The 26,741-nt window shown below is 37.2% G+C and overlaps 3 protein-coding genes across 4 annotated transcripts; 2 read left to right on the forward strand and 1 right to left on the reverse strand.

Annotated features, from left to right (window-relative positions):
- The first annotated feature begins 232 nt into the window (after window positions 1-232).
- On the forward strand, window positions 233-9,271 carry stxbp2 (syntaxin binding protein 2). The gene is made up of 19 exons (XM_004071620.5): window positions 233-403; window positions 1,946-1,995; window positions 2,088-2,169; window positions 2,315-2,391; window positions 2,483-2,558; window positions 2,645-2,748; window positions 3,035-3,183; window positions 3,279-3,363; window positions 3,841-3,971; window positions 4,092-4,199; window positions 4,640-4,697; window positions 4,800-4,865; window positions 4,988-5,068; window positions 6,588-6,729; window positions 6,833-6,939; window positions 7,043-7,141; window positions 7,223-7,308; window positions 7,938-8,098; window positions 8,196-9,271. The coding sequence occupies exons 1-19, from the start codon at window positions 298-300 to the stop codon at window positions 8,273-8,275; spliced, it is 1,848 nt and encodes a 615-aa protein (XP_004071668.2). The 5' UTR covers window positions 233-297; the 3' UTR covers window positions 8,276-9,271.
- A 380-nt stretch (window positions 9,272-9,651) lies between these two features.
- LOC105354601 (uncharacterized) lies at window positions 9,652-14,592 on the forward strand. 2 transcript variants are annotated; one of them, XM_023957488.2, is made up of 14 exons: window positions 9,652-9,907; window positions 10,176-10,319; window positions 10,415-10,559; window positions 10,717-10,871; window positions 11,028-11,171; window positions 11,309-11,453; window positions 11,560-11,726; window positions 11,824-11,979; window positions 12,146-12,299; window positions 12,380-12,519; window positions 13,138-13,320; window positions 13,665-13,703; window positions 13,785-14,009; window positions 14,076-14,351. In XM_023957488.2, exons 1-14 carry the CDS (start codon window positions 9,872-9,874, stop codon window positions 14,223-14,225), a joined length of 1,983 nt encoding a protein of 660 aa, XP_023813256.1. In that variant the 5' UTR covers window positions 9,652-9,871; the 3' UTR covers window positions 14,226-14,351. The 2 variants fall into 2 exon arrangements, with proteins under 2 accessions (XP_023813256.1, XP_023813255.1); XM_023957487.2 differs by having other exon boundaries at window positions 13,785-14,592.
- Window positions 14,593-14,875: 283 nt separating this feature from the next.
- On the reverse strand, window positions 14,876-26,071 carry LOC101164155 (myosin heavy chain, fast skeletal muscle). Its single transcript, XM_078951655.1, has 41 exons — window positions 25,975-26,071; window positions 25,764-25,809; window positions 25,447-25,667; window positions 25,163-25,306; window positions 24,892-25,048; window positions 24,779-24,806; window positions 24,584-24,695; window positions 24,415-24,507; window positions 24,270-24,333; window positions 24,086-24,184; window positions 23,799-23,902; window positions 23,519-23,657; window positions 22,921-23,039; window positions 22,681-22,830; window positions 22,404-22,574; window positions 21,951-22,257; window positions 21,751-21,827; window positions 21,573-21,660; window positions 21,322-21,439; window positions 20,962-21,085; window positions 20,403-20,539; window positions 20,051-20,306; window positions 19,669-19,911; window positions 19,419-19,595; window positions 19,187-19,332; window positions 19,012-19,102; window positions 18,496-18,885; window positions 18,282-18,408; window positions 18,084-18,202; window positions 17,756-17,952; window positions 17,489-17,672; window positions 17,229-17,394; window positions 17,011-17,135; window positions 16,607-16,915; window positions 16,256-16,459; window positions 16,038-16,163; window positions 15,768-15,938; window positions 15,567-15,671; window positions 15,390-15,485; window positions 15,170-15,301; window positions 14,876-14,992 (listed from the first exon to the last, which is right to left on the reverse strand). The coding sequence occupies exons 3-41, from the start codon at window positions 25,648-25,650 to the stop codon at window positions 14,972-14,974; spliced, it is 5,820 nt and encodes a 1,939-aa protein (XP_078807781.1). The 5' UTR covers window positions 25,651-25,667; window positions 25,764-25,809; window positions 25,975-26,071; the 3' UTR covers window positions 14,876-14,971.
- Window positions 26,072-26,741: the final 670 nt, after the last annotated feature.

The following is a 26,741-nucleotide window of genomic DNA, read 5'->3' on the forward strand; positions in this document are numbered from 1 at the left end:
AAACAATGATAAAGACATGTAGGCTATCAGAAGTGGCCATTTAAATGGTTACTAATTTCTCAGTAAAGGGTCACCTGCCTCCCCCTTCCTTCCCCTCTTTTAAGAGTTTTTTTAAACAAATGCTAATTTTTTGCAGATTTGATTTTTACTAAATAATTTCCTTTTGTATGATAAGAATTTTTTTTACATTTATTTATTTATTTTTTAAAATTTGCTTGCATGTTTACAGACTAGGATCATTAGGCATGGAGTTAAGGAATAGTTTGGGTGATTGCCCAGATCTGACGTTAGGGGGCGATGTTGCACTTTCAAAAACTGCGCTTTAAACATAAGGAAGTGACTGACTTCTACCAGTCTCCTGCCAAGATGGCACCGAGTGGGCTGAAAGCGGTAGTCGGAGAAAGTAAGTATCAAATTCCTTAAAATATAAACATTTTCCAAATACTTAAACAGTTGAAATGGTGGATGGTTTGGTTGGATTTCAGTTGTTGTAATGATAGGAACTGACGAATAAGACACACCCGTGTTTTCTTATTATGATTGATACACTGAGTTTTTCTTCCTGTTTCACCCAACATCAACGTAACTAATAAAGAAGAGTTTTTACTCATTAAACTACGAATAAATACATATCTCAGACATGTTTATTTTCAGATACTAGTGGCTAGGAGAAAGTTGTCGACCGGTTTATTGTCATTTTCTAAATTGAAAGCATTAAAAACTGCGACAAAAATGGTCATGGTCTGGCAAGTTGGGAGCTAACAGTAACAGTTGCTAACTCAGTGTCTGATGATGTAAAAAGGAAGTTTAGCAACTTTGTTCGAGATGCAACCATCCAACACATGTAAAAGGTCTGACCAAAGATCATGTTAAAGTTTCTGTCATTTTAATTTCAAACATTTTAACGTGTACGTAATACGGTCATAGTTTTATGAGAAATTACGTAATGGCTGCCTGAAAACATTTGCATGACATTATAATACAACACACCCCACTGAAAGAAATGCTGTGTGTGTAAAAATATCAACGTTTAAATACATTTCTTTTGAAAATATTTGACTAGTTGAAGATAATAATAAAGAGGGTGATATAGTATTGAGGCCATACATCTGAAAAATAGACATGGAATCCTCAGATATTTACTAAAAACAAATGTTTTCTTTTAGTTTTGGATTTGCTATTTCATACGAAAATTTACAATCCAAGCAGATCGTTTATTTATTTATTTTTTAATTATTTATTTTTAACATCAAATTGCGAATAAAAAATGTGTTTCTCTCTTGCTGCTGATTGCAAAACTAGGTCAAAATATACCAAAAATTGAGACTGTCCAATGAATTTTGTTGAATTAATAAAACCTAATTAATTCATATAGAATTAAAATTTCAAAAACACAGACATAATTATTAATTTTTTCAAATAGAAAAATATAAAACTATTCCACAGCAGCACTACAGGACATTTTACTGCTTTTAAAATAGTCGTGTCATGAATTTCTTGTGTTAAAAGAACATCTTTTTGCTCATTTGCCAAGATCAAGTAATTCTGTTAAATTTTGAATATTCAAGTGATTGTAGTAGTAAAGGAAATAGTCTAAAGCACATTGTTGATCAACAGGCTTATCATCACATTTTTATGTCTGAAACATTATTCCGTTCCTTCTTGTAAAATATTAAAAACCAGCAGGTAAGGCAAACCATGCAGGTGATTTACTATTTGATATTCCCTTTTATTGTTTTTTTTCTTAAGCTTGAATAAAAACACAAGTCATGCATATTTTTCCAGAAATGAAATATCTGGCTTTTGTTTTTTTTTGTTTACAGTGCTCAGGATTTTTTTAAACTGAAGTCAGTGCAAAAATGCCACAACGTTTACTTTGCCTTGTGCAGCTAGATTGCTCATATAGTTTTAATAACGTACAATTTTTCTTCTGCGCCTTTTTCAGAAATCCTTAATGGAGTCATCAAGAGTGTAAAGAAGGACGGAGAATGGAAGGTAAAACTGCTCAAATAGAAAAATCTTCCTGTTTTGTCTTTCCTTTTCACTTTCAATGTGATCACGTCTTTTGTTTACTCCGTCTTGTTTAGGTTTTAATTGTGGATCACATGAGCATGAGGATTCTGTCCTCTTGTTGCAAGATGTCTGATATTCTCGCCGAGGGAGTGACGAGTAAGTCCACAGATAATCTGATTTCATTAAATGTAGACCATAATACCACTTATTTTTGGAAGATTTATATTTGTTGAAATTTTATTTTAGAAAAAAGTTGAATGTTTGGGGAGAAAATGTCTCATCTGCCGTTTTCATTTTCTAGTTGTGGAGGACATTAATAAGTGCAGGGAGCCAATCTCAAGTTTGGAAGCCATTTATTTGATATCACCAATGGAGAAGGTTAAATGTTTCTGATTTTCTTTTACAAGAGTTGATGACATATTTTTCTCTCATTTGCAATCCCCTGAATAAACAAATATTTATTTTACAGTCAGTTAAAGCTCTCATCAATGACTTCAAGGACACAGTCTTTACTTACAAAGCAGCCCACATCTTCTTTACCGATGGTAAGAAATGAAAGCTTTTATAAATTAACAAAGACAAAAACATTTGGAATAAAACAAACATTTTTCTTGCTGTCTGTTTTTTTAAGCTTGTTCAGATAGTCTCTTTGCTGAGATTGGAAGATCCAGAGTGGCCAAAGTTATCAAGACACTGAAAGAAATCAATGTTGCATTCCTGCCGTATGAGTCTCAGGTAAACCATTAGCTCTTAAATGCCTAATTATTGTACTTTTAGTTGCAGTATTTTTATTCCCAAAGTTTCTGTCTGCTGTAACTAATGAAAACCTTTTGTGTTCCAATGTTGTTTAATGCTCAAATGTAAGGGGGAAATAAAGTAGCAGGTTTTAAAATGAAAGTTGAAAATGAAACGGCAGACTTTTGGTTGTTATTGCTGGACTGCAGGCATTTCTTTTTATTTAACCTTTTGTTTGTGTTAGTATCTTTGAACATTTGACCTCAATTGTTATAACTTCCTGTAGGTATTTTCTTTGGACAGTCCCTCTTCTTTTAAATCATTCTACGGCTCCAGACCATGTGAAAGCAAAGACAGAATGATAGAAAATATGGCGGAACAGATTGCAACTCTGTGTGACACACTCAAAGAGTTTCCTGCAGTCCGATACCGCAAGTACAGAAGCTTAACTTGAAAGTTGTTTTGAATTTTTTTGTTTTTTGCAACTTAATGTACTTAGTTATTCAGGATGTTTTAATTCTTTGTCTTAGGGGACCTGAAGAAAATGCTAAACTTGCTGAGGAGGTCAGCAGGCGCCTAACTGCTCACAAAGCTGACAACCCGAGCATGGGAGAGGTAAGGAAATTTGAAGAACACCCGACAACCATGTCTCCCTTGCTCTGCTGTGTCACTGTTTCTAAAACAAACTTCCTCTTTATTAGATTACACTTCTATTTAGATTCTGCACTTCTTTATTTTCATAAATTGTTAATTATTCTATGGGTTCTGGGTTTAATTTCTTAATTTTTTCTCTTGACCTTTCCCTTTCACCTTCATCTTTTCTGTCTTTCTTAGCTGACATTTCCTTGCTATCAAGATATCTTAACAGGCAGGTATACCTATTTCTATTTCTATTTTTTCCCAACACATGACAAAAGCATGAGGCATTTTTACATACTTTCATGTATCCAAAACTCTGTCTTAAAAGTTTTAAGGTAGAGCCTTGACATGACAAGGCATCATCTGAGTGTAAATCCTTCTTTATGAGAACAAACAACAAAATAAATCTGAGATGATGATCATTTATTTATTTCTTTGTTTTGTTATACAAAGGGTGCAGATAAAGCACGATCCCAGCTGCTTATCGTTGATCGCGGGTTTGATCCCATCTCACCTGTTCTACATGAGTTGACCTTCCAAGCGATGGCTTACGACTTGCTGGATATCAAACAGGACATTTACACGTAAGTTAGCTTTGCCTTCCTTTGTTTTGTTTTTTTTTTACTTCTGTACCTTGCAATACCTCTGTACTGTCAGTGATGCATTGATGCCCCAAAATGATGGATTTCTGTCTTTATGTTAAGCTACCAGACAACCGGTGTTGGGAATTCAAAACAAAGAGAAGTGCTACTGGATGAAGATGATGAGCTCTGGGTTCAGCTCAGGCATCAACACATTGCAGATGTCACAAAGTAAGTCTCTCGCAGCTACATCTACATCTACATTATTTAGTTCATTAGGGGCATTCATTTGATTGTTTTGATTTATTACAAGACACTTATTTTGTGGTTTATTCTTAAAAGTGTATAAATTGATTGAAAAATTTAAGCTTGCAGTGTATTAAGAGAAAGTCAAATTATTTTATCTTTAAAACCTTTTATGTTCGCTTAGTTATGACATTTGTTTGGAAGGAAACAATTGTAGATATGTAAAAAAGGATCTCACCAACTTTGTATACATTATGTTGTATAGATAGATAAATGTGTTTTATTTTTATTTTTCTAGTACAAATATGTTTACATAAAAATGCTTTATTAAATACTTAAAATATTATTAGATTGCAGTTTATTCTAGAGTCTGGTCATTTAAACAGCCTGCAGTTGATGACTGGATCTTTTCTTTTTGCTTTCAGAAAAGTGACCGAGCTTCTCCGCAGCTTTTGTGAGAGCAAAAGGATGTGCACAGACAATGTAAGAACTATGTAGTGTCACTTTTCTGAAATATCAGATATTTCTTTTGGCAGCTCAAAACTAATATGATTGGTTAAAAAAAATCTGAATTACGGTTTTCAGGCCAACATTAAAGACCTTGCTCAAATGCTCAAGAAAATGCCGCAGTACCAGAAGGAACTGACCATGGTAAGAATATAGTTCCCTTCTTCTGTTTTTAATCATTGCTGTGAAACCTTTTTAAATGTTTTTTTATGTAAATAATGTTAAATCAAGAAAACCTTATCCAATGTGGTTATTATTTGTTACAGTACTCTACTCATTTGCACCTTGCTGAAGCTTGTATGAAGACGTTCAAGGCAACTCTTGACAAAATCTGTGAGGTGGAGCAGGTTGGTATTGAATTACTCATGGAAACTGATTATCTACGTCCATTTTTGAACATTTTTCCTAAAGGAATTTTGAATTAAAAGTATTTCCAGCATAGAAACAAAAGAATAATAAACAAACATAAAGGATATTTTACATTACTATACCATTTTTTTTTTAAATTTTCATTCCTAATATTCTATATTGTGAATATTTTAAATTGTGTAAACGCAATTAAAAAATTAGAATAGTGGAAAGTCAATTCTAATTTTGTAATGTGTACATCTGCACTATTTACATAACACAACACCATTGTCTCCAGACATAAATAGAAAAAAATGTTCATCATGCACTGAGTGCAAAGAACCGGTATGTATTAACAGTGTCTTTGTCCCAGAAGAGCAGCTTATGCGTTCCTCTGTGAGGCAGAATAGCTTAAATCCAACCACTCTGTAACTTTTATTTGACATCTTCATTTAAAGCTCATGTAAGCTATACTAAAATGTTCCTAGTGCTGTCTGATGATATTTCATAATGATAATAAATCATAACCCGAATGTTGCATAACAGGCTTGGTTACAGAAATCATTTATTTGTTTATAGAAGTGCTAAAGAGGTTGTTATGTCATTATTTTGACCTTACAGGCATGCCATAGACATGTACAACATGGAAGTATTTAATTCATCCATCAGCAAAAGCTCAGGGTAGAGCTGCAGTGCAGAGTACTGCCAAATCCCATTGTGTTGTGTGCATAGTGCCAGACAGGTCACCAGAGGTGATCTATTCTACTGGGTTCAGTTCAGTGCTGGATGACTGAGAAGCACATGCAAAATGATGAGCTTGGCATGCATGCGGCATTATGAGATGCATGTGTTAATGGGACCTTTTTGTATGAGTGAATCACTCAACTGCACTAATGGTTTATCAGCATGCCTGAAAGCTACCTCTTTAATCCAGCAGGCATGCCTTGGCTCCGATCAGGATTGCGTGATGGTTCCCTTTGCTGCCGTTTGTTTCACTGTTTAACCATTTTGGCAGCACCTACCCAGTTATATGTAAACAATGTGAATCATGATGTCTTGCTGCTTATAAAGTGGTCCTGGCTGACCAGAACAATGCTTTGTTTAAGTTAGTGGTTGTTAGGAATGTTATCTAGGTTTAAATGCAGCATCTTTGCAAGTTTAGGGTGGCCTAGGTAAAACATTACTAATGAGTTAAAGTTTTACCTTGTAGGTTTCATTTCAACTATGTTTGTTTTATAGGATCAAAAGAACAAAACAAAACATAAAACTAAGTATTATTTGATGGTTGACTGAAAAGGTTTGTCTAAAATACAGGAGACTTGCTGTGTTTTAAAAGAACGAGTTAAATTATGGATGTTACAATTCTTTTAGTAGTTTTTGTCCTGGAGTAGAAAAAAAAGTAATCTGTGAACAAGTCTTTATGCTTGTCACCTGCTCTGGTAGTAACCTGTCAGCTGACTTGAGCTCAGGATTACTATATTTATTCCAGATAGTTACTCACTAGTGTGCCTTCCACAGGACCTTGCGATGGGAACTAATGCAGATGGGGAGCCTATAAAAGATCCCATGAAGAGCATTGTTCCGGTTCTCCTCAACAATGACATTGGGCCCTTTGAAAAGATCCGCATCATTCTGCTCTTCATTTTCCACAAGAAGAAAGGTGGGGCTGCGTTACAGATATATGACAGTCACAGAGTAAACGGCAATGCATTAGGCATTGTTACAGCCTTTATCAGTGTTTACATTTGAGTTTATCCACAAAGGCATTGGGGAGGAGAACCTTACCAAGCTGATAGAGCATGCAAACATAAAGAACCACAGCACCATCATCACCAACCTCCAGAACCTGGGCTGCAACATTATAGCTGGGGTAAGTTTATTTGAGGATAACTTTATGCACTAATAAAGATTTACTACCCCTGTTCTAATTCAAGTCCCTTTCTGTTTTTTACCTGCATAATGTTTGTGGTTAGGGCCGCAATACTGGAAACACACTACCAGTACGCAAAGAGCGGACAGAGAGTACATACCAGCTTTCAAGATGGACTCCCATTATCAAGGACATCATGGAGGTATTATTGGATATAAGGGGTTTATGATTTGTGGTTAAGCTGATCAGTTTTGTTTTCATTCTAAAAGAAATGTTTTCACAGGATGCCATAGAGGACAAGCTGGACACAAAGCAGTGGCCATTCTTTGGAGATCGTGCACAAATCAACACTACTCAGACCACAGTCAAGTAGGTTCTGGAAATGAACTATTAAAATGTTTTTAAAAACAGCTTTTATGTGAGTTTAAATCAATAATTTATCTGGAATCTTTTTTGTTAATAAAAAAGACAAAGCACATAAATAACCTCCAGTAGATGGCTAAAAAAACAAATGAAAGGGCCCAAACAAATGGTACAAAATTTTCCCATTAAAGCTTTCATTGCTTCAGCTGTGTTGGAAATTTCAAAGGTCATTTTAAGTCACATTTACTTAGAGTTCAGCTCTGTACTTTCAAGGGAATCTCTATCCTGGTGGTGGGGCTTCCACAAACTAAAAACCTCATTTTGCTCATAATCTGCTTAATACTCGATGTCTGCCAACTTCCTTTTAAGCAAAGAGCAAAGTTAAAAACGTGTATTCATTAAGGATAAAGCTATGATTCAAGAGACATGTAAATCCAGACAAAAGTGGAATAATGTTAAATTCAACCTGTGGATTATTCAAAAAAATATTAACATAACAGAAATTGTGCAACATGTCGCTAATGACTGCAGTGGAAACAATTACTAAAAAGCGCAGCTGCTTATGGAATGGATTCAATATCAAACACCATCTGGAGCACCTCTAATCCTTCTTTTACCCTCCTGACTCTCTGCAGTAGTGCTCGTTTTGGACATTGGCACAAAAACAAGTCTCCGACGGAGTATCGCTCTGGCCCTCGACTCATTATCTTTGTGATTGGGGGAGTGTCCCACTCTGAGATGCGCTCTGCTTATGAAGTCACTCGTTCCACTGATGGGAAATGGGAAGTGCTCATTGGTAAGCAATTGCTGTACCGAGAGGTACAGTAGAAGTTCTACCCCTTTCAGTCAATATGAAAATGTATATAAAAAAAGTTTCCATTTCTCTTTGACAGGGTCATCTCACATTTTGACACCAAACGGCTTCCTCAACGACTTAAAGAGTCTGGACCAGGATTCCGAGTCTACTTCTTAGACGGGAAGACCACACAATAAGGGGCTGTGTTCTTTGATTGAACGCTGATATTCTATTTGAAATTTATGTGCTCCAAAGTAAATTATGAAGTTATGAACTTTTAAATATAACCATGGAAGGAAGTTAATTTGATATTATTTTAGGTTCTTTTTATTGTTTGATCTAAATTGGTTTCTGTATTCTCCTGATAGAAATTGTGTACAAATATTTAAGTTAACAGTAGTACGCTAATTACTGAACCACTATCCACATTCCTATTTCTTTACAATGGAGTAGAACTTTAAGGTTTTACTTTACAACATCTAACAACCTTTCAAAAACTAAAAGAATCTATGCTTTATTGTCTGCATAATGGCAAAAAAAAAAAAAACGGACACTGAATCAGATTATTTTGTTAAATGTATATTTTGCTGCATTAAGGTTATTTAATAAGAGTTATGAGGTGAAAATATGGCACGTGTTGATTTGATGTTTAATGCATAGAAAAATAGACCCAACAGCAGCTGAGTTGTACCAACAGGTAATTTTTTTATGCAATTATGGATTATTCTAAAAATGTTTGGACAAAATTAAGAGCTGAAGTGAGGAGCAGTCAAGAACTATTGTAAGACTTTAGAACTTTACAAATCTCAAGGAGACATTTGTTAAGATTTCTCTAAAACCTTACTAGAGTCTGTCTAAAGTCATTTTTTTAGGATTGTACCCTTATGTTTAGAATAACTAGTTTGGTATCAGGTATTATAAAAATAAAGTAGTGGGATCACAATGAAGAGTTGCAATCATCAGAAGTTTGTTTAAAGTCTTTTCTTTGGGTACCTTTTGTGCACTTTCTGAAAATGTCATACCTGCTGTGGTTAAAAGTAATTGAAAAGTTGAAATGAACTGCTGGAGGCTAGCTTCTCATGTATGTTAATATATTGGTGGGAGTTTCTGTATTGGGTGCTTTGTTTCCTCTCTTGTAAATGATGAATAAAAATGTACTTGTTTCAAACCAGATTTTGGACTGTTGTTTTGTTTAATGTCCTTTTTAAAAGACACAGTGTCATAGACATACATTACATAGAACTGACAACTGTTTCTTTAGTCTTTTCTCACCCTCCTACATGTTTTTTGGCTGGACTTTTCCTAGCTTGGAAATGAAACCGGCTGAAGTAAAAATACCCAAAAAGCATTTTCCAATTCTGGCACACACTGCATTCATCTCAATGATCATTTTGGACCTTTAGATAATATGTGGAGTGTTGTGCCTAAAGCAAAAACATGCCATATAGCAGTTAAAGAGATCATGGCTCTGATGCTGAGGATTATGTTTTTATCTGACGTGACAGATGGTATTAAGACCAAAGCACTATCTTGGATCTTAACAGCAGCAGGGTAATACTCTGGCTCTGATCTCTGTTTAAAATCATCTACAGTGTCATTTCAACAGACATTTTCAGTAACATCAGTTGGAGTCATTTCCTTTTCCAGCACACGGAAACTTTCAAAAGGAATTCCTAAATCACAAGTTATTTTTATGTAAACCTTTTGCTGCTGTCTTCAGTTTGGGATTTTTTTTGGTGGCAAATACACATTTTTGTCCCCTTATTTTTAAAGATGGCATCTGGTGGAAAGGACAACCCTATTCTAAATGTAAGATTTCTATAACATTCCGTTTACTGATGTGTAATTTATCAAACGCTTGTTTTCAATTGAAATATAATTTGAGGATTTTGTTGAAATTTATAGGTTTGAAAATAAAGTCATAGGGATAAAATTTGTTTATAGGAAATAACACTGGAACTGGAACTATGTTTAAATCTACATATATTTGAACTTCTGGTATAAAAGCTTTTGTGGCTACGTGTGCAGAGAATGGATTACCTAAATAACTGAACTCTCCCTCCTTTTCTACTCTCAGGAACGTGACTGTAGTAAACATAAATGTCCTGCACAGGAGAATTCTTCTGGACAGAGCACCTCAGAGAGAAGTAAAGAGCATCTGCTGGTACCAGCCAGTCAGTTGCTGATGCCACCACAGCGCATACGCTCCAACTCTTTAAGGGTCTGTTTAGTCCATCTATATTACACTGATGTTTTTAAATATTGCGAATTCCTGCTTATCCCCATTTATTTCCTTAAAATTCTATTTAAAATAAGGAGGAATCCCCAGAGGAACAACATAAATTTATGAATCTAATTACTCATGGCCAACGTGGACGCATGGAGGACCAGTGCTGCATCTTGGATCCTAGCAGAAGTACTCCATGTTCACCCCTGCATGCAGATGGGCAGCAGGTTGAAAGTAGATATTTTTCTGTTTTAATTTTCTAAATAAATGTCAGTATTCATATATATATTTTTTTACTTTTTATTTTATTTTATGGTACATCTGCAGACAAATTCAAAATCAGTTAAACTGCACTTTAACTTTGAAAGATGTGTGTCTTCTGTACTTTTAGATCCTGAGACCTTTTTTGACCTTTTGGCCCACACTCAGAGTCACCGGCTTGATGACCAGCGTGTGTCTCTTCCATCATTACCAGGATTACAGAAGGAAAGTAACACTTCTAATGGAGACTCGAACTACTTGTGTTATATGGTCTCGAAAGTTCAGGTTTGTATGATTCTTTAAATGTGGTTTCAACAAAAAACAAACTAAAAAACAACTTATTGAATTGTATACTTCTAACACTCCTTATTATGAATAAACTTGTATTTTAATGCTTGTTCTGTGGAAAACTGTGCTAAGAAAAATGTTGCTCCAAAATAGGATTCCAGATTGAATGATCAAAGGTGTTCCCTGCCAGAGATTCAGAAATCTACTTCAAGTCTAAAGCCTTCTTGTTCAACCTCCTACATTCCGAGCTCAGACAAGCAACACCTGAATGATAAAGATAAAGCACCTGCAAAACAGGTTTGACTTCTCTACCTTACACGTTGAACAAATATCATCCACCTTGTTAGAGTAAGTTTAGGTTTCTCCTTTTTTGTGCCTGTGGACCATTGGCACACACAGCCCTTTTAAATGTGTTTTATTTTTGTCCTGCTTAGGCCTTGTCTGAAGCTGACCTTGAGGATTTTTTCAGTTTAGTGAGTCACTCGCAAGGCGGTCGATTGGATGAACAGCGATGTGTGTTAAATGTTAGCCCCCAAACCACCACAAAACACCAACTTGGTCAGAGCAAAGTCCCCCAAGGTTGGAAGCATGTAAACATGTTTGGCATTTTGTGTGTGATTTTAGTGCTCATATTAATCTGATTGATCTGTTTTATGATAATGAAACCTACCATATATACCCCCAGACAGTGAGCAGTTCTTTAGCCTGCTGTCCAATGTTCAAAGCAGACGGCTTGATGACCAGCGGATATCTCTTCCTTCATTACCTGGGATACAGAATGGTGGCAGCACATCACTAACTTCTGCTGAAACAGATGCAAATTACTTGTGTTACCTTGTTTCAAAAGTCCAGGTTAGCTCCCCTCGTAGAATGGCGGATCCACACTTTGAAATTGTGTTCATTTTCCTTTACACAGCTAACATTAGGACAACCACTTTTCTTCTCACAGGGCGGAAGAATGGATGAACAGAGATGTTCTGCACCTCAAATTCTCAAGAATCTGGGTACTCCCTCTCCTCAATGCAAAGATGTTACCTCAGAAACAACTGTCAAGCCTCTTCAGAGACAGAGGTCTGGCTCCTTTAAAAGTGACTGTTATTGGCAGGTCAGTTGTTCTGTTTAACAGTTTATTTTTTATTATTATTAGTATGTTCTCAATTCCACAATTCTTTTTTTAGGTCAATAAAAAAATAATTACATTCATTTTATGGCGCTATCAGTATTATGTCATATCTGAATAATTGTTTCCTCTTTTTGTATTACTCATGTAGGACTTATGCCCAGTTGAACAGGAACAGTTGTTAAAAATGCTTAAACATGCTCAGAGTGGACGCATGGAGGAACAACGGTGTTCTTTACAACCCAGCCAAAGCAACCCTGTCTCACCAACATATAATGGAAACGCTTTAAATTATGTATCAATAGGTCAGAAACCACCTGATGTGCCAAATATGCGTTTGTTGTTTCCTATAGTGTTAGAAATAATCCTTAATTTTCTTCAACAGATGAACAAACGGATGCATTCAGGAAGACGGCTTCTTCTAGAAAACCAGATGATCAACACATTGATCATTCTGCCCCAGCACACAAAAGTGAAAAGTCTAAAACAAAAGATAAAGTTAGAAACTCAAAGACTGACATCCTTGTAAGTAAGATTTTATATGTGATAAAGATAAGCAAACATTATATGCATGTTTTCAGTTAGTTCTGAATAAATCTTTGTAAATTGTGTGACTTTCCTTTTTATTGCATTTACATGAAGGGTTTATGTAAGAAAGGTGGAAGTATTTCTTTGATTATTTTCTTGCAAGCCGCTAAATAAAGAACTGTTGAATGCCATTTAATTATAAATTAGGTTTCTTCAGAATTTAAGCCATAATTACTCTGACAATACAAATATTTTATAAGATGATGCAAAATTCAGCTAGTTCATGTGTATCACTCAGAAGAGAGAGGTACACACACTGACCACTTAACCTAACCCACTTTATTTACACATAAAAAAATATTTACTGTTAAAAAAAATATAATAATATGTTATATATTTTCAGATTGAATACCTGTATTTGAACAAGTGAAGCAATATCTATAACAAATCTTGGTGTATATCATGCATTATCTGTATTTTGCCAAAAAGAGAATCCTCTTGACACTGTTTTTGGTGCATAGTAAAAAGCCTTGTGTTATTTAATTAATAGATTACTATTTTAAGAAATAATTTTTTCTACAAATAAAATACACTGAATAATTTGTTCTTTTGTAGGTCTCTCCACCACAAATTACTGTGGATAAAGGTACACCGGACACATCCAGAAAGTACTGTCCCAGGAGTACCTCTGAGACCCAGTGGCCTCATCTAGACTCCAGCTCTGCTTTGGCTCTCCCCAAATCTGCATCATTTACCCCAGAAACAGAATTTCAACAGGATCCTCCTTCATCAGCACAGGTACACTTAATTTGGCAATTCCATTTATTTTTAAAAGAAGGGTTTTACTAGAAAAACAACAACTGAGCAACAGCACAAATCTTTGTGATCACTAATGCTCAATAGCAGAAAAAAATCATTAAAGTTCCAACATATAAATTTCCAATTTGATGATGTTGTTAAACTGGGCATTTTAGACTTCTGTTATGCAGGTTGTATTAGAAATTCATGTGTGTGGTTGTATACAAGGTTCCAGAATTCTTTGTTTTCCTTAATTGAATTTAATATTTAACCTAGCAACAGATTAAAAACTCATGATAAATGTTTCAGCGCATCCCTATTTCTTTTTTTATCTTTTTGTACAGCTGACCTTAAAGGTGTCCATGAGCATCACCCCACCACCAGTAAGCTTTTCAACAGAAGATTCATTGTTTGCAGTTTTTAAGTTTCTTTAACTCTTACTTGAATATTCTTGTCTTTTGAAGGGTCCGAATTATAACTATCAGATTCCAGAAGTTTTTCTCACTCTTGGTTCCCCAGGAGAAAGTGTAAATATACCTTTGAGTCCAGTATTTGGCAGACCCCTGTCCCTAGACTTAAATCTCACTCCAAAAAAGGATGGTAAATCCAAGCACTGCTCTCCAAGCCGTGCAAGTCCCAGGAAAGCCCGTTCACGGCCATCATCTCCCTACCGTGAAGCACCTACCAAAGTAAATCTTGTCACCTCATGCCCAAATATACAGGAACAACTTTTAACCAGCGTTATCATTCCAAAGGAGGACACTTCACTGACTGAGAAGCTACCTACAGTCCAGCTGCAAAAAGGAAAGGCTCAAGGGAGACAACAAGCTGCAGCCACTCTGGGAAAGGAAAAGGCTGAGCAAAAAAAGGGAAAGGGAGGTGGAAAGAAAGATAAGAAAAAATAGCTGCAATTGACAATTGTGAAAGTGTGCATTATAAACAGAGGCAAGCTAACCTAAGTAAAACATGAAAGTTATTGTATTGGTGTAAAAAAATACTTAATTTTTTACGAGTTAAAATGACCTAACAGTAGTTTAGTTCAATTATTTTAATTACATAGAATTTAGAACGTGTTTTAGTTTGTTGCTTAAAATGTAGACTGGGGGAAGAACTTACTTTCTGTTTTCTGAAAATTCCAGATCAAACTGATGTTTTGTGTTTATCTGTTTTACTGTTGTCATCATGTGTAAGTAAGCCCAGTGCTCTTGTGACTCGTGTTAAGGTAGGATAATGAAGATGTATAATAATAAAAGCAAAATACCAAACAGAAAAGGTCTTAATTTCGTTTGAATGTTTGATTTAAATTTGTAACCAGCCTCCCCACGCTGCAGCCTCAAATGAAAGAGCATTAATACATGTTACAACTTGAATTACAGCAATGATATGACTGATTATTTATCTTTGTCTTATATTAACTCTCATACAGTTTTATGAGATGAGGTGATTTGTGATAGACTGACAAGCACTCAAAGAATATACAGCATCTTGCCTGAAGACATCTTCAGCTATTATTGACTCTGACCACAATAAAGAAGTAAATGAACAATACACGGAATTTGTTTCAAGTATAGTTCATTTATTTATAAGCTAAAGATGAACAGAGGGGGTTCATATTATATGAATCTGTCTCTGTCCCAGGGGATCTTGACTGTTACTCAGCTGAGTCTGTACCCTGAAAGAAGAAGACATTTTGTTGGGTAAGAGGTTGTGAGAGAAACCTGTTGTTCGCAATATAATTTTGGGAATTCTTTGTAACACAATTCTTTTTGTTTACATTTGAACTGTAATAAATTACACATGTGCTTATCATTAATTAGATATATGAAAATATCACAGAGTGAAAAGTTACCTTTCCAATATCACGACTTTTGGCTCTCAGCTTGTTGACTTGGGTCTCTGCGATGTCGGCACGTTCCTGAGCTTCCTCAAGTTCATGCTGGACTTTTCTAAGTCTGGCCATATGGGTGTTGGCCTGCTCCTCCTATAAAATGAAAAGAGTGAAATAATGTGGTTGTTAAACTAGTTACATTTTTATTTTCCTAACCAAATCCTAATAGAATGTTACTTACAGCCTCTTCAGCCTGTCTCTTATAGGCCTTTACTTTGAGCTGTAACTTATCCACCAGATCCTGGAGTCTGCTTACATTTTTCTTGTCCTCCTCAGTCTACACAGATTAAAAAGTTTTGACTTAAAATTAAATCTATTCAAAATTAAGACGGAAATCTGTAAAAAGAGTTTGAATTGCCTGGTATGTGAGCTCCTTCACTCTTCTTTCATATTTGCGAACGCCTTTAACCGCATCAGCTCCACGTCTTTGCTCAGTTTCAACTTCAGCCTCTAATTCACGCACCTATAATAGGATGTTAAAGAGCAGAGTTAGTACACTACAGACAGAACAAACCCACACAATATAAATATTGCAAAATTAGGGACACTATGTATCTACCCTGGACTCCAGTTTCTGGAGCTGCTTCTTTCCACCCTTCATAGCCAGGTTCTCAGCTTCATCCAGACGGTGCTGCAGGTCCTTCACTGTGACCTCCAGGTTCTTCTTCATCCTCTCCAGATGAGAGCTGGTGTCCTGCTCCTTCTTTAGCTCCTCAGCCATCATGGCAGCCTGAAAGGGATAACAGGTGTCTGATTTAATTTAAACTGAAAAGAAATCAGTGGTAAACACGAGCATCCAATGTTTGAAATGTACCAAGAATAAACTTACATCAGTAATGGCCTTCTTGGCTTTCTCCTCTGCATTTCTTGCTTCTTGAACAGCATCATCCACTTCACCCTGAACCTGAACAAAGTCAGCCTCCAGCTTCTTCTTGGTGTTCAGAAGACTGGTGTTCTGAAAATAAATGTAATTATTGCCTGATTGCCTGTGAACGTTTCTCAAATCTTGAGTTGTGCACAGTTTTTCAGTTTTTGTTAAATATCAACCTGGGAGTGAAGCAATGCAACACGTTCACTGGCATCCACCAGCTCCTGTTCAGCCACTTTACGTCCTCTCTCTGTCTGTTCCAGAGCGGCTCTCAACTCCTCAATCTCAGCCAACATCAGACCATTCCTACGCTCCACCATGGCAACCTGTTCTTTCATGTCTTCTTGTCCTCTCAGAGCGTCATCAAGGTGCAGTTGGGCATCCTGACAACAACAATAAGAGCATGCGTGACGCTGATAAAACTTTCTAGAAGTTCTTTTAGAAGTCTGCTACTTTGAAACAATTTTTTTTTCATAAAGTTGTGTAAAGATGTTCATAAGTTAGTAGCTTTAATTGAAGATAAATCTCACCTTGAGTTGTCCCTGAACATTCCTGAGTTGTTTCTGGGCCTCAGCAGCCTGCCTGTTGGCATGGCTGAGCTGAATCTCCATCTCATTCAGGTCTCCCTCCATCTTCTTCTTGACTCTCAGGGCATCATTTCTGCTCCTGACCTCAGCATCAAGAGTGCTCTGCATGGATTCAATCACCCTCTGGCTGTTCCTCTTGATCTGTTCCATCTCCTCGTCCTTCTCTGCCAGCTTCCTGTCAATCTCACCTTTGACCTGGTTGAGCTCAAGCTGTACTCTAAGAATCTTGGATTCCTCATGTTCTAGAGTGCCCTGAAGGAAAAGGCCAAAGTTAATTAACAAGACAACTGTGAAAAAAATTGTGAAGTGTAAACTTAATACACAATATCTTGTTTACAAAATTTTACCTCTGCCTCCTCAAGAGCTGTCTGAAGTTCAATCTTTTCATTTTCAACAGTCTTTTTGGCTTTCTCCAACTCATGGATGCTTTTTCCATTCTCACCAATCTGTTCAGTCAAGTCTGAGATCTCCTCTGTCATGTTAATTCAAGAAAAGTTAGCAAAATTTGTATCTTTCCAATTGGTTATAAATAATTCTTTGTTATCAATATAGATTGTTGACATACGCTGCAGGTTCTTGTTCTCCCTCTTCATGGTCTCCAGCTGATCCAGGGCCTCCTCGTAGGAGTTCTTCATCTTGAACAGTTCTGTGCTGAGAGAGCGAGCCTCTTTTTGAGCTCCTTCAAGCTCTGCCTGGCTCTCCTCATACTTCTGCTTCCATTCTGCCAGGACCTAGAGGTTAACCATTGGTTGCAGGTTTGTTACTAAAGTAAGTGTATCTTCCCAACATGTTTTACTTTTTTTAACTGTCAGATGAACATGGTACCTTGTCAAAGTTTCTCTGTTTCTTGTCCAGGTTTGCAGCAAGAGCATTAGCTCTCTCCACATCAATCATGAGGTCCTCCACTTCACCCTGCAGCCTCTGCTTGGTCTTCTCCAGAGAGGCACACTTGGAGTTCACAGCCTCAATGGACTCCTCAGCCTCCTGCAGGCGCTGGGCAAGCTTTTTCCTGCAGCAAATGGATGGAGTGAATGTTTTAAAAGAAGTGAGAGACAGAATAGTTTGATGAAATGATGAACTGCTTTGACTAACTTGGACTCCTCCAGTTCCTCAGTGCGCTGGATGGCATCAGTTTCATATTTGGTTCTCCACTGAGCCACCTCACTGTTGGCCTTGGACATTCCTCTCTGCAGCTCAGCCTTGGCCTCCTGCTCCTCCTCAAACTGCTCTCTGAGCAGATCACAGTCATGACGGGCTGACTGGACAGCATGAGCCAGAGCGTTCTTGGCCTGGAGAAATCACAGAACTCTTCAGTGACTTGATTGTTTTAAAATGATTTATTAAAATTTATTTAGGGGGCCCAGAATTTTTACAGCCTCCAAGAAGCTTGAGATTAATAGAATGCATAAGGTTTTCATGCCTTCACTTCCTCCTCCACATGTCTCTTCAGCTCCTCAATCTGCTGAGTGAAGGCCTGTTTGCCTCTGGTCAGCTGAGAAACTAGAGCTTCTTTTTCCTCAAGCTGGCGAGCAAATTCACCTGATAATAACAAGCAAAAACAGTTTACTTAATTTTAATTGTAATCTTAAAAAATACCTTTTTGTTTCAAGTTACTCACCATTTTCCGTTTGAAGTCTTGCCTTTTGTACATTGATGTCATTCAGTTGGCGAACATTTTCATCATTTTTGGCCTTGAGCTCACTCAGCTGGTCCTCAAGAGTTCTGCACATCTTCTCCAGGTTACCCTTAAAAGAAATAGACAAAAATAAAAGCAAACGTTATAAGGTTATATTTATCAGAGTTCTCAAAAGAAAATCAATGACAATTCTCACTTTTGATTTAGCAACTGCCTCCATGTTGCTGCTGAGATCATCAATCTCCATCTTGTACTCGCTCTTCTCCTTCTCCAGCTTCTGCTTGACACGCTGCAGGTTGTCGATCTGTTCTCCCAGCTCTGCAACGCTGTCGGCCTGCTTCTTGCGGAGAGCTGCTGCAGTAGCTTCATGCTGCAGTGTGGACTCCTCAAGATCTCTCCTCAGCTTCTGGAACTCAGCTTCCCGCTTCTTGTTCATCTCAATCTGAGCAGCTGTTGCCCCTCCAGCTTCTTCAAGCCTCTCACTGATCTCCTCAAGCTCCCTGGAGAGATCAGCTCTCTGCTTCTCTACTTTGGCCCGGGCAGCTCTCTCAGCCTCAATTTCCTCTTCCAGCTCCTCAATACGAGCCTAAATTAAATTTTTTAAAGTTTTGTATTATAAGTAGAGTATTATATACAATACTCTTAATATATATAAGTAGTGTATTACAACAACCCACAATAATCTAGCCAATAATGGCTGCAAAAATTGTACCTGGAGTTCCTTGATCTTTTTCTGAAGCTGAGCACCAAGGGATTGTTCATCTTCAATCTTGCTGAGGAGCTGACTGATTTCAAAGTCCTTTCTGGATTTCAAAAAGGAATGTCCCCGTTTACTTTAAAACCACAAAAAACCCTTTAATTTTGCATCAAAACACATTTTTTCTTACTTCTTGATCTTCTCATCAGACTGCTGCTTGTCATTTTCCAGATCCATTATGGATTCCTGGGCTAGTTTCAGATCTCCTTCCAGCTTCCTCTTGGCTCTCTCAAGATCCATGCGGATCTTCTTCTCTTGCTCCAATGAACCTTCAAGCTGTCAGATAAAAATATTTCATTGTTAAATAACTTCTTCAGATCATCTATTTCAGTCAAATTTGTCAAAACATTAATTTTTCTTACATCATCCACTTGCTGTTCCAGCTTGGTCTTGGCTTTGGTCAGAGTGTTGACTTTGTCTTCCTCTGCCTGGAGATCATCCAGTGTTTGTTGATGGGCCTCTTGGAGGGCTTTCTTCTCCTTGGTCAGCTTTGCAATGGACTCATCTTGAGAAGCCATTTCCTCAGTCAGGTTTTTCACCTTAGAGTACCATAAAAGGTCAAATTTTATAATTTGAATTTATATAAAATGTGTACAATAGTTTGACATTAACCTTGTTTTCAGTGGCATGTTTCTCCTTCTCCACTTTAGCCAGGGTGAGCTCCAAGTCATCAATGTCCTTCTTCAGTTCAGAACATTCATCCTCCAGCTTCCTCTTCTTAGCAGTCAGCTCAGCATTGATTTCCTCTTCATCCTCCAGTCTCTCAGTGGTCTCTTTGAGTTTGGCCTCCAGCTGGATTTTACTCTTAATGAGTCCCTCACACCTTTCCTCAGCATCGGAGAGATTCTCTGTTTCCTGTAGTTTAGACACATTTCTACATTTCTGACATCTAATATCAAACATATTTTGTCACATTATTTTTATTCCTAAATATTGATATAAGACATTATTTTATGAGCTTTGTTCATGATATGTCTTCATATTTTTTACTTACAGCAGCTACTTGAAGCTGCAGGTCATTCTTTTCCTGCAGCAGAGAAACCATTTTCTCCTCCAGTTCCTTCTTCTTGGCCAAAGCAGCAGCCAGGTCTGTTTTCATCTTCTCATAGTTTCCTTTCATCTCCTGCAGCTCCTTTTCAGTCTCAGCGCTCTTCAGAAGAGGCTTGATCTTGAAGTAGAGTTTAAGCCATGGCCAGTTCTTTACATTCATGAATGAACGGACGTTGTACTGGATGGTGAAGATTGCATCTCTAAAGAGCAACACAGATAAGTTGACATTATGCTTCCTGAACAGCCTTTTAATTTGAACAGTGATTCCTGTGTAAGCTAATATGTGGGAGTCTTACCTCCTTTCCATCATCTTAACAAACTCTTTCCGCATAAGGAACCCTCTGCAGAGAGCCTGAGTCATGGTCACCAGCTCAGCCAGCTTCTCATCTCTCATCTCCTCAAGTGTACCCAGCAGACCAGCTTTGAAGAACACCTGTGTTGAAATATTGACATGATAGGTTACACCTCGTCCAAAAGCCAATTCATTCATTCATTCATTCATTCATTCATTCATTCATTCATTCATTCATTCATTCATTCATTCATTCATTCATTCATTCATTCATTCATTCATTCATTCATTAAGCCATTTTGTCCCTTTCGGGGTCACAGGGCTGCTGGAGCCTATCCCAGTCACTTGTGGCCTGGATAGGCCCAAGCACACTCACATTCACACCTAGGGACAATTCAGAGTAATCTGCTAACCTATGAAGCACGTTTTTGAATGGAGGAGAAAACCCAAACATGGACAGGAAGAACATGCAATCTCCACACAGGGTCCCACATTGGTGTTCTGTTTCAGGTTCCCCAGCTGGGACTTGAGCCAATTTACATAACTATTTTATAGAAACCTACCTTAGTGTGTCCAAACTTGTACTGACTGTGGTCAACATCAATGGAACCAAGCAGCTTCTCTGAAGCTTTCTTGTTGTCGATGAACTGTCCCTCAGGGATGACACTGGCATTCAATACTTTGTATCTGTAAGATAAAAGTAGATTTATCCACATTTTCCTTTCTAATTAATATTATTTAGCAAAGTTATATATTTATATATATATACACACACACACACATATATATATATATATATATATATATATATATATATATATATATATATATATATATATATATATTTATATATATACACACACACATATATATATATATATATATTTTTTTTTTAAATTACATCCAGTAAATCTGCCATTTACCTCTGCTTGAAGTCACCATAGAGGATTCTGCTGGGGAAACCCTTTCTGCAGATTCTGATGCCCTCCAGCACACCATTACACCTCAGCTGGTGGATGACCAAGAAGTTCTCCATAAGACCTAATCATTCAGAATGGATGAAGTTTTAAAATACAAGGAATTGTAAAAGAAAGGGTAGCCCCTTTTTATTGTTTCTGGGAATTTTTCAAATCATATATTGACTTTGACGTAGTTATAAGGTACCACAACAGACCTGGGGTTTTAGATTCATTTGGAATCAAGCAGCGGACAAAATGTGGATGAGTGCTTCTCAAATTGGTCATCAGCTTGCCAAGATTTTCCTGATGAATGAAGCACATAATTTTTTTCAGTGCCAGTTGTAAAAAAATAAAATCTACAGATCTTAAATATGTCTTAATAAATAAACTTACCCTGAAAAGTGCTGACACAGTTTGGAAGGAACCACCCTTCTTCTTTCCACCACCCTTTTTGGCACCACCAGAGGCTTCTAATTTTGTTTTGTTTTTGATATATATAACACAATTAGTCATACTACACATGAATTTTAATGATGTGCATTTATCTAGATATAAACAAACTATCATTTAACAGCTTTTTGTTAAAGTCTTACCTTCAGCTCCTGCATGGGCTGCATAGAGGTAGCACAGCAGTTTGTTTGAAGACTTCTGGTAGAGCTGCACCACTGAGTCGTTCAGTGGGTCCTTGTTTTTGTCCAGCCAGCCAGTTATGTTGTAATCCACTGTTCCAGCATAATGAACCAGGGCAAAGTGAGCTTCAGCTTTTCCTTTTGCAGGTTTAGGCTTCTCAAAGGCCTTGGTCTTGCCAAGATGCTGATCATGCAGTTTGTTCTTAAATGAGGTGTCTGTAGCCTTGGGGAACATGCACTCCTCTTCAAGGATGGAGAAGATGCCCATTGGCTTGGAAAAAGTATAATTTGGCATTAAAATAGCAGACCAAGATGAAAAAACTTTTTTTTCCTAATCATAAAAAGTAATTACACAAGGATAAATAGGTAGAACGTTACTAATCTCACAACGGGAACATTTCTGAACAGAATGTATACCTTCTCAATAAGCTCAATGCAGGCAGCCAAGTCCATGCCAAAGTCAATGAACTCCCATTCAATGCCTTCTTTCTTGTACTCCTCTTGCTCCAGGACAAACATGTGGTGATTGAAAAACTGTTGCAGTTTCTCATTGGTGAAGTTGATGCAGAGCTGCTCCAAGCTGTTGTACTGCAGGTTAAAAAAAAGGATTATTTGGTTGAAAACAAAACAGGTTTAACTCCTTAAAATATAGGAAAATGACTGATAGCCTAATTTGTTACCCACTGCAACTCACATCAAAGATTTCAAATCCAGCAATGTCCAGCACTCCAATGAAGAACTGTCTTGGCTGCTTTGTGTCCAACATCTCATTGATGCGGATGACCATCCACAAGAACATTTTCTCATAGACAGACTTGCACAGAGCACTGACAGCATTGTTAACCTAAAAAAAAGTTTAGCACTTTAATGAAATTATTTCAAATCAATATTTCTTTTAAGTAAACAATCCCCATAAACTGTTTGAGTGAGTCACCTGTGGGACAGTCTGACCTTTGGTGACCATCTCATTTCCAACCTTGACTCTTGGGTAGCACAGAGCTTTCAGCATGTCAGCTGAGTTTAGGCCCATCAGGTAGGCGATTTTATCAGCCACTGATGGAAAAAACAATTCTGGATTTAACAAAGCATTTTCCTCTGTGTTGAGTAAAACTGTACTGGATGTACTGGATGGTCAGAGGAGCTCCTTCTCCAACAGGCTAAGGCAGCTTCGCTGGCACACAAACCGCTTCAGGAGATCTTTCATACCTCACTCCATTGGACTCTATAACTTGTCATCCATGGGCACTAGATAAAGTCATTTATGGTCTGTCTGTTTTTCTCTCCTGATGTGGCACGCAATGCAAATGTTCTAATTCACTGATGTTCCTTTCCGATTGATTGTTCTGGTTCTCTGTTGTCGTCTATTGAGTGTATGTTTGTATCTTGAGCCTATAATGCCGACGCTGCAACAACTGAATTTCCCAAGCTGGGATCAATAAAGTATCTTTATCTTATCTTATCTTATCTTATAAAATGTAAAACAAACTGAGACTAAGTCATTATTGATCTATCATTATTAACAGTTAATTTACCCTCTGTGCCGTCAGGTTCTGCCTGCTCCTCTCGCTGCTTCTGCTTAAACTTCATGTTACCATGATGCATCACAGCACCAGTTAGCTTGTAGATGCCCATTTTTTCCTCAGCACTGAATCCCAATATGTCAATGGCAGTCTGCAAACATACAGAGACAATTGTTTTAAAAAATCCCATAACATAAATTGATATGTACAGACCTAAAAATTAAAATAGTTCAATTATTAATGATTACAATTTTGCAAATTATAATTTACAAGTATTAAGTATTTCTTTTACATCAGTTGCAATGAACTCCTCAACGTCATTGATGCTCTTGACAGTGATTTCACCCTGGCTGATCATTGGATAATCATACGGGTTGGTGGTGATAAGAAGAGCCTCTAAAGGGGAAAAAATGGAATATCAGAAATGGGAACATTCTCTTTTGCATGTACATTTTTGGTAACAGATTTGCTCTAGAAGGAAAAGTAGTTTTCTCTTTATGTACCTTGAAAATAACACAAGTAAAGAGGATTTTTTTTACCTATTCCATCCTAAGTGTAATTATTTGTCTTGTATCATACCAAGGAGCTCAGGTTTGTGGCCCGTCATCAGCTGGTAAAAGATATGGTAGCTCCTCTCAGCAGACAACTGGAAGGTGACACGAGACTTCTCCAGCAGATCTGAAATTTATTGCATGTTGTTAATGTTAGTCCTGCACCGATGCAGGCCAAGGAGTTACAATTATAGAAATGCTGTCTAACTTACATGTTTCAATATCAGCTGAAGCAAGTTTACCAGTAGAACCAAAGTGGATTCTGATAAATTTACCCTGAAAATTTTCAAGACAATGTCAGACAAATTCTAAGTAATAAGAACATTAACAATATTTGAGGACTTTTTTTAAACTCACAAAGCGAGAAGAGTTATCATTCCTCACAGTCTTGGCATTACCATAGGCCTCCAGCAGAGGGTTGGCTGCAATGATTTGATCTTCCAGTGAACCCTGCAGAAAGAACAAACTAATGTGTTTTAACTAAACAACAACCTACTATTGTGAGAAGTTTTGCATTCTTCTGTACCTGCATTTTTCCTGAGCTTCCCTCAGACTTCTTTCCTCCAGCCACTGCAATTGTTGCAAAGTACTGGATGACACGCTTGGTGTTGACAGTCTTTCCTGCACCAGATTCTCCACTGAGAATGTAAGACACAGCCTTTATGTGGCACATTAATCCTAAAATTTCATAGGGACTCTTGGCATGTTGCCTTATACTCACGTGATAAGGATAGACTGATTCTCACGATCTGAAATGCAAGCATGCGCACAGTGAACCACACCTGTGGAGTTTTATTTGTGTGTGCTGCTTTCTCTGTTGTGCAACTATCTTACCAGTGAGCATGAACTGATAGGCATTGTCAGAGATGGAAAAGATATGAGGGGGAGCCTCAATTCTCTTCTTGCCTCTGTAGGCATTGACAACCTGAGCATCGTACACCGGAAGCCACTTGTATGGGTTCACGACAACACAAAACAGCCCAGAGTAAGTCTGTAAAGACAGTAGAGTTATTGCTAAACCAAATAGTAAACTTTTGAAACGTTACGTTACACCAATATAAAATAAAACATTTTTTCTCTGTGCTTGTCTAAGTCATTTACATACATAGATCATCCATGATGCAAAACGTTCTTTGAGGTTGTACAGCACAGCGGGTTCATTAAGGTGGGTCATCATGGCCATGTCCTCAATTTTATCAAACTTGGGAGGGTTCATTGGATGGATGTCCTCCTCTTTCACAGTTAAAGTCTAAACAAGAGTTAGAATAAATAAGAACATTTTTAACCAGTGTTTCACATGATTTATGGTTTACTTAAATGACATAGAGTTGATTACATTTTACTTGGTAAGTGAAATGTAAGAGTAAACAAAAGCCTTAGTTTACCAACCTTTCCTGTTACTGTCTCAACAGTGGCTTTGCCACCCTCCCTTTTGATAAGTTTTCCCTTCAGATACATCTCCTCTGGCTCTGCCACAAAGTAGGCCGTTTTGGCATCAAAAGGAGCTGCCTGAGCCTCAATCCTCTCCTTCTCTGGTTTCCGGAGGTAGATGGCCGCAGGGCCATAGGCCTCCATCTCTGCGTCAGTGCTCATGGTAGCACTTGAGATGTCTAAAAATGAGGGGTGACAATCATTGATTTATTTATTTTTTGTTCACTTGCTCAAAACAAGAAACATGGTAAAGAATTTGGAAAAAAAATGTCTACCTGTTTGGCTCTCAGCAGATTATCTTACGGTGTTATGTTGTTTCCACTATTAAATTGTAAAGCACAAGCATCTTAATACAATACAATGACTTAAAACAAATCTAAATGCATCCCATTTGTTTATAGATTTCCTTTGGGAACAATTATATTCCAAATAGCATTTGAACAACAGAAATTTGCAAAATAAGGCTTAATACATTTTTGCACTCACCTGAGTTGGAAGCCCACCAGTTATTCCCAGAGCATTAAGTGCTCTCTTTTATAGAGGGAGGACTGACTGTGTGGTAGGTGTGCCCTGCTCAATTTGGTAATGTATTCTAGTCATGTTGTCTCTAATCCTGTGACATTGATATTTACAGTGCTTATATTGCCTACTAAGCATGTTTGTGGCAGTGTATATATATTTAAATTTATCTGTGAATCCTTTTTGTTCCAAAGGAATAGTTACAAAGTATAAGGCTTATGACAATGTTTGAAAATGACTTAAAACCAAAAACCTTGACTTTCACACAATCAGTAAGGATTTTTCTTACAGATATGCTCATGTACTCAGATACTTTATTCCTTTTGTGAACAGTTAAAGGAGGAGCAAAGGTTTATAAAAAATAAGACTTGTTAAGGATTTTTTTTCTCTTATTTGTCATTGGCATACATTTGAAGTACACGCATGTACTTCAACTCTGAAGGTCAAGGAGTTCAGGGTCTTGGACATGCTGTTTAGGACCAAATATATTAACTAAGAAACACATTCTACTTTCATCCAAGCTTTATCATTAACATTCATGACTGTCATGATTCAATAAAAAGGCTAACTTTGTCATCCTTCTGTAATTCATGTGGAAAAAGATCAATGGACTGAAGCATTGTTCAGACTGTGGTTTTGGAGGAGCGTGTAAATGTCACTGGTGTACTGTTGCAGGCCTGGCACACACAACTCAGCTGTCTAAAACTGAGGCTGAGCACCATTCCATAAAAGCT

The sequence above is a fragment of the Oryzias latipes genome, chromosome 8 (genome assembly GCF_053564925.1).
Source record: "Oryzias latipes strain Hd-rR chromosome 8, Olatipes_Hd-rR_3.1".
Taxonomy (NCBI): Eukaryota; Metazoa; Chordata; class Actinopteri; order Beloniformes; family Adrianichthyidae; genus Oryzias; species Oryzias latipes.

Coding starts and splice junctions, on each gene's coding strand:
- stxbp2 (XM_004071620.5), top strand. CDS start 298: ATGTTGCACTTTCAAAAACTGCGCTTTAAACATAAGGAAGTGACTGAC. Junction 2,559..2,644: donor CCACATCTTCTTTACCGATG/GTAAGAAATGAA, acceptor TGTTTTTTTAAG/CTTGTTCAGATAGTCTCTTT. Junction 3,972..4,091: donor ATCAAACAGGACATTTACAC/GTAAGTTAGCTT, acceptor CTTTATGTTAAG/CTACCAGACAACCGGTGTTG.
- LOC105354601 (XM_023957487.2), top strand. CDS start 9,872: ATGGCATCTGGTGGAAAGGACAACCCTATTCTAAAT. Junction 10,320..10,414: donor TACGCTCCAACTCTTTAAGG/GTCTGTTTAGTC, acceptor ATTTAAAATAAG/GAGGAATCCCCAGAGGAACA. Junction 10,872..11,027: donor ATATGGTCTCGAAAGTTCAG/GTTTGTATGATT, acceptor GCTCCAAAATAG/GATTCCAGATTGAATGATCA.
- LOC101164155 (XM_078951655.1), bottom strand. CDS start 25,650: ATGAGCACTGACGCAGAGATGGAGGCCTATGGCCCTGCGGCCATCTAC. Junction 19,596..19,668: donor AACATGCCACTGAAAACAAG/GTTAATGTCAAA, acceptor TGGTACTCTAAG/GTGAAAAACCTGACTGAGGA. Junction 16,916..17,010: donor CAGCTCTTGAGGAGGCAGAG/GTAAAATTTTGT, acceptor CTTTTCCTTCAG/GGCACTCTAGAACATGAGGA.